General features: G+C 43.0%; 1 protein-coding gene across 1 annotated transcript in view; it reads right to left on the reverse strand.

Moving 5' to 3' along the window:
• The window catches only part of ASAH2 (N-acylsphingosine amidohydrolase 2), a 128,946-nt gene that overhangs the window by 102,594 nt on the left and 12,031 nt on the right, over window positions 1-14,321 (reverse strand). Inside the window, exons 2-4 of the mRNA XM_077258881.1 lie at window positions 6,209-6,369; window positions 3,533-3,720; window positions 3,135-3,284 (exon numbers count right to left, since the gene is read on the reverse strand). Coding sequence (XP_077114996.1) covers window positions 3,135-3,284; window positions 3,533-3,720; window positions 6,209-6,335 — 465 coding nt within the window. The 5' untranslated portion in view covers window positions 6,336-6,369. The remainder of the gene's footprint in view (window positions 1-3,134; window positions 3,285-3,532; window positions 3,721-6,208; window positions 6,370-14,321) is intronic.

The raw sequence follows: 14,321 nt of genomic DNA on the forward strand, positions 1-14,321 counted from the left end.
ACTCTGCCATGGACGAGAGGGGCAACCGTGTCAATAGCTGATGCGAGAGTGGCATTGTAGAAAGCAGTGGCAGTGTCTGTGTCGTGGAGTGAGGATATGGATGCCAGTGGTAGGATGGAGTCAGAGAGTGTGTGGGTGTCTAGGTGTGCAAGGTTTCTGCGTGGGTGCGCATGTTGCTGGACATGGATGACCGGTGAGGAGGAAAGGGATGAGAAGGTGAGCAGATGGTGGTCGGATAGAGGGAGAGGGGAGGTGGTGAAGTTAGATAGAGAGCAGAGACGGGTGAATACCAGGTCGAGTGTATGCTCGTCTGTGTGGGTGGCTGTGGAGGACCGTTGAGTAAGTCCAAAGGATGAGGTAAGGGACAGAAGTTTGGAGGCTGTTGACTGAAGGGTATCAATGGGGATGTTGAAGTCACCCATGATGATGGTGGGAATGTCAGCAGAGAGAAAGTGAAGAAGCCAGGTGGAGAATTGGTCAATAAAGGCAGTGGCTGGGCCTGGAGGTCGGTATATGACGGCCACTTGGAGGTTGGAGGGAGAGTAGATGCGGACAGAATTGACTTCAAAAGAGGGGAGGATAAGGGAGGGAAGAGGCGGGATTGGGTTAAAGGTGCAGTTTTAGGAAAGGAGAAGACCCACTCCTCCACCATGTTTGTTGCCGGGTCGAGGAATGTGGGTGAAGTGGAGGCCTCCGTAACACAGCGCAGCAGGGGAGGTGGTGTCAGAGGGTGTTAACCATGTTTCTGTGAGGCCAAGGAAGGTAAGATTGCGGGAGAGAAAAAGGTCGTGAATCACATGAAGCTTATTGCAGATTGAGCGGGCATTCCAGAGTGCTCCAGAGAGAGGGAGCAGGGGGGTGGGCGTCAGGGGCACAGGTTTTATGTTGGAAAGATTGCGGTAGTTCATGTTGGATAGGGAGCGATAGGAGGGAGTAGTAATGGGAGGTATGAGCAGTGGGGGTCCAGGAATGGGAGATATGTCTCCAGCAGTGAGGAGAAGCAGAGAGAGAGAGAGCGCAGGTGGGAGAAAGAGAGTGGCCGACTTGTTTTAAGTTTTCTTAGGACAGATTTGAGGTTGAGGAGCAGGTCAGCAGAGGAGGACAGGTGGGGAGGTAAGAGGGAGATGATTACTAGGTTAGAGAGTGCTGGGATTTGTGATAGCGAAGGAGAGAGAGGATTAGTGGAGCAAACACTGTAAGGGCATATGTAAATATGGTGAAGGAGTAAAGGTACCTTCACACGAAACGATATCGCTAGCGATCTGTGACGTTGCAGCGTCCTGGCTAGCGATATCGTTTCGTTTGACACGCAGCAGCGATCAGGATCCTGCTGTGATGTCGCTGGTCGCTGAATAAAGTCCAGAACTTTATTTGGTCGTCCGATCGCCGTGTATCGTTGTGTTTGAAAGCAAACGCAACGATACCAGCGATATTTTACACTGGTAACCAGGGTAAACATCGGGTTGCTAAGCGCAGGGCCGCGCTTAGTAACCCGATGTTTACCCTGGTTACCAGCGTAAAAGTAAAAAAAACAAACAGTACATGCTCACCTGCGCGTCCCCCAGCCTCTACTTCCTGACACTGACTGAGCTCCGGCCCTAAAGTGAAAGTGAAAGCACAGCGATGACGTCACCGCTCTGCTGTTAGGGCCGGAGCTCAGTCAGTGTCAGGAAGCAGACGGCAGGGGATGCGCAGGTGAGTATGTAATGTTTGTTTTTTTTACTTTTACGCTGGTAACCAGGGTAAACATCGGGTTACTAAGCGCGGCCCTGCGCTTAGCAACCCGATGTTTACCCTGGTTACCTGGGGACCTCGGCATCGTTGGTCGCTGGAGAGCTGTCTGTGTGACAGCTCTCCAGCGATCAAACAGCGACGCTGCAGCGATCGGCATCGTTGTCGCTATCGCTGCAGCGTCGCTTCGTGTGAAGGTACCTTAAGATGGGTTAATAGAAAAGCTAGATCTAAGTAATAATAAGTGCTTACTTAGAAGACATACCCAAAAGAGACAGCAACATAGAGTGGGGTCCTGACTCCTGCCGTGACTAACTGCCGTTGAAATAACTGCGGCGTCTGTATGCTTTGCTGCAGGGATGCGCGTGCCTGACCCCACACGCGTGCACCCCTTAAGATGCTACTAAATTTATAGGACTGACTAAAGGATCAGGTGAGAGGGATTGTGGGTCCTTATTTGGGATAAATTAGCAATTGGCCAACACCCCAGGGGAGGTTACATGATCAAAGGCACTGAGCCGGGCCATATGCTCTACCTTGACCACGATAATATCTCCTGTGACCCCAGCATGGATGTACAGCAGTAAGTAATACAGTGCAACAAATGAATTTAGCAAACATTCAACAGGCACATTAAAGGGAAGGTGCAGGATGATAGGCAGCAGATAACAGCAAGCAGCAGAGACGTTTGTACCATTAAAGGGGAAGGTTGCAATTGAATTCTGAGTTAACAGAAGAGGACATAGTAGGTAGACAATGTCTTGCTGCTGCTTACCTTAAATAGGCTTATACAGCCAAAAATGATGTACAACAGAGCGCACTGTGACTCAATTTACATCATTATAGCCAATGACTCTGTCAGTGCATATGCCGAATCTTATTTTGTGGGGGTTCAGATGTAAGCCCTGATGGAGACACTAAACGTAGGGTAAAATGTGATGTGACCCGTCTTAAGGATCTAGTCAATTGACAAGCAACCATTTTTATCATTCATTGGCTGATGTGTGGTATATCTACACGTGCCGATGATCAGGAATTAGTATTCTTATGAGCAACCCTTCTGGCTGATCATTGGTCATTGTGAGAGGGCCTTTAGACTCTTGAGCACATGTGAGCTTATGCAAAATCCTGGTGAAACAAGAATCCATAGTGGAGCTATAGCAAAACAATGACAATATGTTAGTTTAGGTCTTCAAAGTGACACCTAACACCTCTACATTGGCCTGTCTCAGTATTACCCACTGTAAAGTTTACAGTAATTTTCAGTCTGATACAGCATTTTTTGGGGTGAAATAATTCTATTGTTGTATTTCTTATATTATCATCAAGTAGAGACTGATGATAATAATCATCACGTCAGAGACTGATAATAAAACAATTGATAGCTCAATAATCATTCTTACCTCTAATCTGACTCTTTGTGAAACCATTCCAATGTCAGCGCTCACAAAAACAACTCTTTTGGAATTATCTGGTTCTGCTACAATGAAAGCACGACTGTATAGGCGTGTGTGTAGTCCTCCAGCCCGTTGTTCACTACTAGCGTAGCCCATCTGGAAGAAGAAAAGCAAAATGGACAATGATTAACATATGTCAAGGAAATAGAGCATATCAGGATGGCATTGTGATTCTACATCATATATAACATAGCCGAGGAATATTGGATTCCTGAGAACCCTGCTCATCTCTCATGTGGTGGAGCACATGGCTCCCATAACTCCACACATATGTAATAGTAAATCAGGTTCCATTAACTATATGAAGAATCACAGAATCAGATAGTACTAAAGCGGTCAAGTACCAAAGGAACATCTGCCAGGAGGCCGGTGCAATCTGCTCTTCCGGCTCCAATCAGATAGGCGTTAGGATGAGGATCAGCTGTTGATTCGGGACGTTTTGTGGTTCTTTTTGATGTTGATGGTGATGATGTTGATGTTGATGTTGAAGGTGATGATGTTGATGTTGAAGGTGATATTGTTGTGGTTGAACCTGTGAAAGAACATTATAAAGAATATATTTCTAATATTGCAATAGAAAGTGTTTTAATAGCAATATTGTTTTTATTGCTCCATTGCACCCACAATGAAAAAAACATGAAGATTATTCACCAATAATGTACATAAAAAAATATTTCTGAGTTTACAGCTCATATGCAGACATGGTAATAGACAACAAATAGGCCATGTATAGTTTATTCCTGCGATCATACTCACTTCCATCTGTCCCCGACTTCTTTTAACCTACTAAACGAATGTGAGCAAAAAGTATGCACAGAAAGCCGAGTACATGATCAGACTACATAGAGCTTATTTGTAGTCTGTTACCATGGGGACACATTTTTCTGCATTGGAACAATAGCATAAAATAACAGGACATCTTTTAGACTTTTCAGTATAATAGAGCAATTTGTCTGTGAACACGGATATTACCTTTGAATTTGCCACTGATGAAATGATGGACTATGTACAGGTAACTAGTTTTTAGATTATAACATTGGCCAGTCAGTAGAAGGTTTTTATTTTGTATTTTGTACATGAATGTCATTCATTGAACAAGATCAAGAGGAGGTTAGATGTATTTCTTGAAAAATATAATATTAAAAATGTATGGGTGCTAGATTTCTGCAGATGGGGCATTGATCCAGGGATTTACTGTGCTCTATTTGGAGATAGGAATGCATTTTTCCTCGGACCATGAGTTATACCTGATGAGCCTGTAGAGAGTAGTAAGTGTGAAAATTGCAAGGATTTAGAATTTTGTTTACTATAGATAATGGAAATAGAAAATTAAAAAAATCATAAATAAATTGAAATCTCCTATATGTGCCAAGAGCATTAATTTGTCTTCATTTATCCAACACAGACCTTTGGGCCTTTGCTGGGTCTTAACATAATTTTGTTTTTACTGTATGGAAAAGTGCAGTCCAATACCACACAGTGTACATTTTTACAATAGGAGTGATTGGATGTTGCATGCCACTGTATGCCTGCATGGGCAATATCCCTCACTAAGGGCATGTGCACACAATGAATTTAAGGCTACTTTCACACATCAGGCTTTTTGTTTCAGGCACAATCCGGCACTTTTTGTAAAAAACGGATCTGTTTTTTCTTTACGCCGGATCCGTTTTTTCCCCATAGAGTTGTATTAGCGCCGGATTGTGCCTGATGGCCAGACGTTTCATCCGTTTTTTTGCCGGATCTGTTCAAAAAGTCGTTTCCGGCGGACGGACAGAACATCTACTGCTATGTTATTTTGTCCGGCGGAAAAAACGGAATCGGCAAAAAAATGATGAAACGGAGATGTGAAACAACAATCTGGCATCCGGATCAGGTTTTCACACCATTTTCTATGCAAATCATGGAGATTCCGTTCTGGAATATATCTCTATCTCTCTCTCTCTCTCTCTCTCTCTCTCTCTCTCTCCCAAAAAATTTGTGCGCATTCTCTCTCTCTCTTCCAAAAAATTCATGCGCTTTAAAGAGGACCAGACCCAGCTAAAAAAACGGATCCGACACATCAGTTTTTCGCAAAAAAAGACGGATCCGTTTTTTTACACATTAGCCTGATTTAGCCTGACACAAAAATCCTGATGTGTGAAAGTAGCCTAAGACACTGGTGCACCCTCCGAGGTTTTCCAGTACCTGAAGCAGCTTTGCAAGCATCTCCATAGCAGAAGCTGCCTAAAAAAATGAAGATTAATTCTTTTCAATGTTCCAAACCCCGAAGCAGTACAAAGAAAAAACAAAAGACTGAACATGTGTACAGCAATGTTGTTTTTACATTCCTGTACATTGTTTAATTTTTGGAGCCGTTTTGAGCCACTTTTTCAAGTGGGTTCCATGGGGGAAAAGTTTAAAAAAAGAAATTGGGCCTTATTCATCAAGGCTAGTGTTGTTCTTGATGAGAAGATGCACTGGAATCAGGAGCTCCTGATTCATATGCCTCTTCGCGAATCAGGATGAGTGGTGTGCCGTTGCTGGAGTAAGACGTGTGGTGTAGTACATGCCACCGACTGTCCAAATTCATGTCGAACAGCAGCATTCGCACCGTACCTCCGTCCCGCCCCAGCTTTGCCCATTTCAACATAGCTGGGAAAAACTGTTATGAAGACACCAGAAGTTGCAAAATTTTGACAAAGCTCTGAGTTGCACCAAAATTTTGTAACTGTTCAAAGCTTTTACACCAGAATTCTGGCATGAAAGCTTTGATTCATTGGACCCAATGTGTGCACATATCTGTGCATTGATGGGAGGCTAAGACGGTGATGTACCTCCTGAACTAATATCGGCAAGTATATACTCTTACTACCCTGTTTCTATGGTGAAAAAAATAGAGACCTAGCCTTATGTATTCAGTGTGAGAACCTTGAAGTTCAATTCCTATTACAATCTGCCTCCGTTTTCTATTTCTCCCCTTTATTAATGGTGCACAGCAAACACTGAGCAGTGCATGGAGTGTTAATGGATGCACTTACTATCTTCTTTTAGCGTGTCTTCCAGGATGAATAACATCACTATAAAACCTATGGAAATACAGAAGAGTAATACTGTGAGCACAATAAGGGCCACTTCCAGGCAGCTGAAAGTCCTCTTCCTTCCCATTTTTCTGGATTGTCACGTGCAGCCAATTTACAATCTACAAAGGAAGGGAGAAGTTCACATTGAGATTGGATAATGGATTCATCGTGCAGAACACATACAACTCCATATTTACCACATGAATTATATTTGCAGGTCTTCAAATAAAATACAATAAAAGACAAATACAACCTGCGTAACAATAAAATCCAGTTTTTACAGGGAATGCATTGACAAAAAATTACCTTTGGCTAAAAATCTAGGTTTTTTATGTTAAATGTATTTTTTTTCATTGATAATGTTTTGTTTTTCTTTTCATTTTTTCATATCATGGTCAACACTGAAAAGAAAATCTTTGGGTGCTTTCGCATTGCGTTCTGTTTCCCCGTCGGGGTATACTGTACGCCCGAATCTTCCACAAAATAGGGTCCTGAAGCATGTGCCGACAGGGCCATAGGCTGTAATGGTGATAGGAGAGCGAACGTGCGCTCTGTCGTGCATCATTTTTGGCAGTGTACGCCTACTGGAGGTGGACAGTCAGACGTAGTAGACTGCGTATGAATATTCGCCTCCTGTAGGCATACACTCCCAAAAAAAGTGCACTGCAAAGCGCACGTTCACTCTGCCATCACCAATACAGTCTATAATTGCACATGCATCTGGACCCTGTTTTGAGGGGGATTTTGGACATATGCCCCGACGGGGAAACAGAACACAATATGAAAGCATCTTTACAGATTTTATACTGGCCACTAAGCCTAATATTGGATTCTACTTCCAGGATCTACACAGCAGCCACATGAACAAAGGCAATAATAGCCTGGCACTGACACTATTGACTTGAGTAGTTTAAGTAGATGTTTTTTTTCGGCTTATGTCCTGATCAAGGAAAATGTATTTGCGCAGGGAGGGAGATGATGGGAGTTCTGACATCACCTATTGTGAATGGTGGATTCTGTGTCATCCTGTCTTTGTAATCCTGTCTGGAATGATAATGAGACTACTGAAAAGTCTTTTGTAAAGATGAGGAAGAGACTAGTTTAAAGTCTAATTGAGAGTAAATTACAAGACGTATGCTTCTTATATACACAGTGATATGGAAAATTTAAAAAATATAAATTTGAATAAAATAAATGTAACATAAAAATCTGGCTATAGATTATTTTCTGATGACAAATTTACACAATGATTGTTAAGATTTACTCCTTTACATGATGATTTATTTTATTATAGAGCAGGGTTATTAAGTTATTCTCATGGGATAACTATCTCCTGGGTTAAATGAAGATTTTTCACACAAACAACCAACAAAGGGGGGTCGATTCATCAAGACCGGCATTTTTCACACTGGTCTTGATGAGGATGTGTGCTGGAGCGAGATCTTTGTGATTCATTAAGGCTAGTTTCACATTTGCATTTAAATCCGCAGCGTTTAAAATGCATCCGCAAGTGGTGGAAAAAACGCATATAAATGCGCACAAACGTGGCATTCTTTTTACGCATGCGTTGACGCATGCGGTAAAAAAAATGCTGCGTTTGTACGCGTTTACATGCGTTTTTTCCTGCGTTTGCGTTTTTGGTGCGCATGATGAGAAATTTCACAAGAGAAAAATCAAGATAACCAGACAACGCCAATGGGACTACAGAGGGCATGTATTATGGAATCTCTATATATAGACCCTAGGGCTACTGAAATTTTAACAGTTTGCTACTGTATCCTGTGTCATGATGGATCTTCGCATGGAGAGCTTTTATTTCAACCTGGATTTCAGCTTCAAACTGTTTCTTGCCTGTGCTTTTGCTTGGGAGCAAGACAGAAATCGCCAAAGATGGAGAAGGAGACAACGTAGGCATTTTTGGAGGCACCCCATTATCGAACTACGTGAGAGCCGTGGAGCCTACCACACGCTCTATGCCGAGCTTAATGCCAACCTAGAGAAATTCCAGAAATACACACGAATGTCGCAAGACTCGTTCCGAGATTTGCTTTCTCATGTCCAAGGAGCCATACGGCGACAGGACACCCAGCTCCGTAGAGCGATTCCACCCGAGGAACGTCTGCTGGTTACATTAAGGTACGTTCAAAATCTAAACCAATGATAGTCCAAATTTAGTGTTTTCTGACATGTATTTTTTGGGTATTTTCTTTTCTTTCTTTAGCGTAACCACACCATAAAAAGAATAGATTGTAATGTTTTTTGTGTTTGTTTTTCTTCCAGATTTCTGGCCACCGGAGAGAGTTTATCATCCCTCCACTTCCAATACCGGCTTGGAATATCCACCCTGTCCGGAATAGTTGTGGACACCTGCCGGGCTTTGTGGAATATACTCCGGGATGAGTTTATACCCCTACCCACCTTGGACATGTGGCTAGAAATTGCGGAGAAATTCTGGAGTGTGTGTGATTTCCCTAACTGTTTAGGAGCGGTGGATGGAAAGCACATTCGCATTATCAAACCAGCCAGAACAGGATCGGAGTACTTCAATTACAAAAAATATTTTTCTGTTGTGCTCATGGCAATTGCCGATGCGAACTGTCGCTTCATCGCCGTGGACATTGGAGCTTTTGGACGTGGCAACGATTCCCAGACTTTCAAGAACTCGGATATGGGCCACCGTGTGTATGGCAACAATTTCAATTTTCCCCCGCCACAACCTCTCCCCAACACTCAAGGACCACTAATGCCATTTGTTATGGTTGGGGATGAGGCCTTTCAGATGTGTGAAAACCTACTGAAGCCCTATTCCAGTCGGGACTTGAACCACACTAGAAGGATCTTTAACTACAGACTGACCAGGGCCCGAAGAACTGTAGAGTGTACCTTTGGCATTCAAGTCGCTAAATGGCGCATTCTTGCATCAGCCATAAATCTAAAAGTGGAAACAGTCGACGAGGTGGTCAAAGCCTGTGTGGTTCTGCATAATTATATAATGGCTAAGGAGCAACCCAATATTGAACCGGATGAACCAGTTGCACACCCACTGCCCGATTTCCAGCATCACCCGCTCCGGTCAACTGCAGCAGTTGGTCACATGCGGGACCAATTTGCGGCCTTTTTTGATTCAGATATTGACGTGTGTCATGGCAGGACAATGTTGTGTAAATGTCCAGTTGTAATTCAATCTGTACCAGTTATTTTCTACAATGATAATAATATTTCTCATTAATAAACTTTATAATATTTCTCATTAATAAACTTTAGTTTTGGTTGAGTTGACCGTGTCTCCTATCTTTTTCCTCTCCAAACCAAGGCTGTCCTAAACTTGCAATATTTGATCTATATTTAATATCAGTTTTTGTAATCCAAAACCAGGAGTGGGTGATAAAAGCAGAGGTGCTAGTTATTATGTTAATATCATAATTTACCTCTAATTGTTCCACTCCTTGTTTTGGCTTACAAATACTGATATAAAGCACTGGCCACATACTGCTAGTAATGGCAGCCATGTTTCTTTATTGGTAAGCTTGTTGACATCATTGCGTCATGATTCTCTTCTCCTGTATCCATTGGACACAGACTGAAGAGAAAATGACTGTCACACTATCTACAGTCATCAAGTCAGGTGTCAGAAATAATGAATTCATGATAAACATATACAGGCTCATGAATTCACTATTTCTGACACCTGTGCAGGTGAGCATAGATATGCAGTGTGTGACCACCATTGTCCCTCAAGTTGTGTGTAATAGATTATGTATGAAGAAGAGAAAATGGTGGTTATACAAGGCAGTTCTCTACTCAACAGGTCAGGTGTCATAACTAATGAGTTTTTTGACCCCTGACCTGTTCAGTAGAGGTCTGCACTGTATTTCCACCATTTTCTCTTCAGACTGCCACACTAGGCACAGACAAAAAGAGATTATGGAGATACATGTAATATTTTTTGGCCCACCTCATATCTGTATACTAAAGACACAAAAAGCTGCAGTATTTTTATTTTTAACTAGTGGAGATATGACGTGGCCCAAAAAGTAAGTGTGTGGCGAAGTTTCTTGGCGCACGGTGTGTGTTGCCGGCGTCGGAAGACACAATAAACCAAACATAATTGTGGCAAATAAAACTTTTTTTTATTTTGTAAACAACTCAAAAATGTATTTACTGCGCCAGCTTGGGGTAGAGTGATGTAAACGGGGGGTGTGAAGAACTGAGGTCTGGCTAACCGTGGAGGACGCAGAGGTGGCAGGAGAAGGGGCAATGAAACTAGAAGGGTCTGGAAGTTCGGGGATGGGGCTTGACACATGAGAGGCTTGAGACGCACTGGAAGGGTGAGACAAACCTGACATTACAGACACATTGGGAGGTGAAGGGGGAGGAATGCTAAGAGTCCTCTGTTTTTTTTTCTGTGTTTTTTGGGGGGTTTGCCTGGTTGTGGGAGGTCTTGGTGGGCTCATATGGCGTGGCGTGGTGGCGGGTGACCTGTCAGGGTCCGGCTGCACTGTGTCAGAGTCAATAGTGCTCGTAGATCGTGCAGCCATGCCAGAGTCCATAGTGCTCGTAGAGCGTGCAGCCATGCCAGAGTCCATAGTGCTCGTAGAGCGTGCAGCCATGCCAGAGTCCATAGTGCTTGTAGAGCATGCAGCCATGCCAGAGTCCATAGCGCTTGTAGAGCGGAAGGCCATGCCAGGGTCCTGCTGCATCGTGGAGGTGGCGGTACGGAAGGCCATGCCAGGGTCCTGCTGCATCGTTGAGGTGGCGGTGTGGAAGGCCATGCCAGGGTCCTGCTGCATCGTGGAGGTGGCGGTACGGAAAGCCATGCCAGGGTCCTGCTGCATCGTGGTGGTGGCGGTACGGAAGGCCATGCCAGGGTCCTGCTGCATCGTGGAGGTGGCGGTACGGAAGGCCATGCAGGGTCCTGCTGCATCGTGGCCCTTTAAGGTTCCTGAAGGTGTGAAAATGACTTCTGCTAAGTATATAGAGTTTCTGACTGACAACTTTCCTCCATGGTATAAAAAGCAGAAGTGTGTCTTCAGGAGCAAAATCATCTTCATGCATGACAATGCACCATCTCATGCTGCAAAGAATACCTCTGAGTCATTGGCTGCTATGGGCATAAAAGGAGATAAACTCATGGTGTGGCCACCATCTTCCCCTGTCCTCAACCCTATAGAGAACCTTTGGAGTATCATGAAGCAAAAGATCTATGAGGGTGGGAGGCAGTTCACATCAAAACAGCAGCTCTGGGAGGCTATTCTGACTTCATGCAAAGAAATACAAGCAGAAACTCAATGAATGCAGGAATTGTGAAGGTGATATCAAAGAAGGGTTCCTATGGTAACATGTCACTTGGCCTGTTATTATGTTTTGGAGTTAAATAGCTTTTTTGTTCAGTGAATGTGACCTCCTGATGCTGCAAATTCCACAAATGAGCATTTTCAGTTCTTTAAAACATATCAAATGTTTAGAAATTCTACTGTGCCTAATAATTTGGAACAGTGCATTTTAAGTTTTTATTCATTTTGGAGATTATACTGTTATCATTGGGAGGTTTATTCAATAAAATTCGATGTATACTCTAACGGGTGATTACTTTTATTAGACTGACTGTCATTTGCACCGACCATTTAGGAAAATCAGAGAAAAATGTCATTTGCATAATAATTAGGAACATAGCGTAGTGCTGTCTGTGTGTATTGGAGATTGGCAATGATATGTAAAATGGAGAGAGCAGTAATAAGGGTTGTGGGGGAGAAGGCAATGTTGATGGTGGTGGAAAGGACGATAGGGGTGGTGGGGGGAGGCCATGATGGAGGTGTTGAAATGGGCAATGATGGGGTGGTGGGGGAAAAGGCAATGATGGAGGTGTTGAAATGGGCAATGATGGAGGTGTTGAAATGGGCAGTGAGGTGGGAGAAAGCAATGATGGTAGTGGTGGAAAGTAAAATGGTAGTGGTAGTGGTGGGGGAGGAGGCAATGATTGAGGTAGTGGAATGGGCAATGATAGGGGTTGTGGGTGAGAAGGCAATGATGGAGGTGGTGGAAAGGGCAATGATAGGGGTGGTGGGTGAGAAGGCAATGATGGAGATGGTGATGAGGACAATGATGGGGGTGGAGGGGGAGAACAATGATGGAGGTGGAGAGGGGCTGCATTATACCCTATGAAGGGGGCTGCATTATACTTTCAGTGGGCTACATTATATTCTGTGGGGGCTGCATTATATTCTGTGTGGGGCTGCATTATTTTCTCATCATACTATATGAGGGAGGCAGCATTATGCCCTATGGGGGCTGCGTTATACCTTATGAGCGGGTTGCATTATACTATGAGGGAGCTACATTATATTCTGTGGTGGGGCTGCATTATACTATATGAGGGGGACTGCAGTATACCCTATGAGGGTGCTACATTATATTCTATGGGGGGGATGCATTATACCTTATGATGGGTTGCATTATATTTTGTGGGGTGCTGCATTATACCATATGAGGGGGGCTGCATTACATTCTATGAGGGAGGCTACATTATACTCTATGAAGGGGGCTACTGTATATTCTATGAGGGGGCTACCCCAACCCCTGCTACATAATTAAGACATGTACTACCTTATATGACACCCTGATATTAGTGCGTTTTACAGCACGATTGGTGGTCTCTTGTATTTATTTCTATGTAGCTACATAGTGGGCCCCAAGAATGATTTTCTCTGGTGGGCCCAAGGTGCTCCAGTCCGTTGCTGGACCTGAGTATGATTTGTGGAGTAGCAAACACCACCATTCATCATTAATTTGATGCAGCAGGAGCTGCAATGACCAGGTCCCACCGCTCCTCTGCTCATTTTGTCGAAACTGTGCAAAAATGGCACGAGAACACGAATAGTGCCAAAATTTTGCAACTTTTCAACTCTTTTTTACACAAGAATTCTGGTGTAAGAGCTTTGATTAATCAGGCCCAAAGTTAATAGTTTTGAAGCTTTATCTTCTTATATAGAATACATTAACATTGAGCAAAAATATATAATTGTCCATAAAGCCACTAGCGAAAAACTGTCAGCGTCCCTTTGTTGCTGGCTCGCCCGTCAAGCACGCATCTTTCCCGGCTGCCCGCGGCTGTTAACCTGGTAAATACCAATCAATCTCTGACAGCGGCATTTAACACAGGCCGGCAGGCAGCGCTGCATTCCACGCACCCACTGGTGCGCCCGTGATGTGATTTCCAGGTGCCATTGGGTTGCCATGATAGCCGGAGGGCTGCTAAAAACTGCTGTCATGACAATTCTCTTGAGAAAGCTAGCCTGTAGTCAGAATTCATAGATGATTGTGATTTTCCTTATAGTTAGCAGTGCAAATGATTGCCGCTTCAAGTCCCCTAAGGGGACTATTAAATACAGTAAAAAGTTTTTACAAATATAAAAAAAATATAAAACACAAAAGTTCAAATCACCCCTCTTTGCCCTATTAAAAATAGATCAATTATTTTTTTTTTACATATTTTGTATCACTGACTTTGTAAAGTCTGTTCTATCAAAATATAAAATGAAGTAATCCAATTGATAAACAGCGTACTAAAAATAAATCAAAATGCCAGAATTAGGTTTCTTTTGGCTGCAGCAACATTGAAATAAAATGTAATAAGAGGCGATTAAAACATTATATCTACCCCAAAATGGTATCAGTAAAAATCTCAGCTCAGGGCGAAAAAAATAAGCCATAACACGGCCCCATATCCTGAAAAATGAAAACATTTGAGGCCTCGAAAAATGCCGACAGAAGCAAAATGTATTTTTATTTTTACAAATTTACAAAAAACATGTTACCATATAAGTAAAAAAAAATGTAAATGTTTAGTGTCTGTGTATTCGCACTGACCTGGAGAATCATATTACCAATGTAGTTTTACCATACGGAGAACATGATTAATAAAAAATCCAAAAAACAATTGTGGAATTGCTCTTTGTTTGCAATTTCAAAGCATTTGGAATTTTTTTCCACTTTCCAGTGCATCACATGATACAATGAATGAGGTCATTCAAAAGTAGAGCTCATCCCGCAAAAATGGCTATGGGGATGGAAA

Source organism: Ranitomeya variabilis, chromosome 4 (assembly GCF_051348905.1).
Source record: "Ranitomeya variabilis isolate aRanVar5 chromosome 4, aRanVar5.hap1, whole genome shotgun sequence".
Taxonomy (NCBI): domain Eukaryota; kingdom Metazoa; phylum Chordata; class Amphibia; order Anura; family Dendrobatidae; genus Ranitomeya; species Ranitomeya variabilis.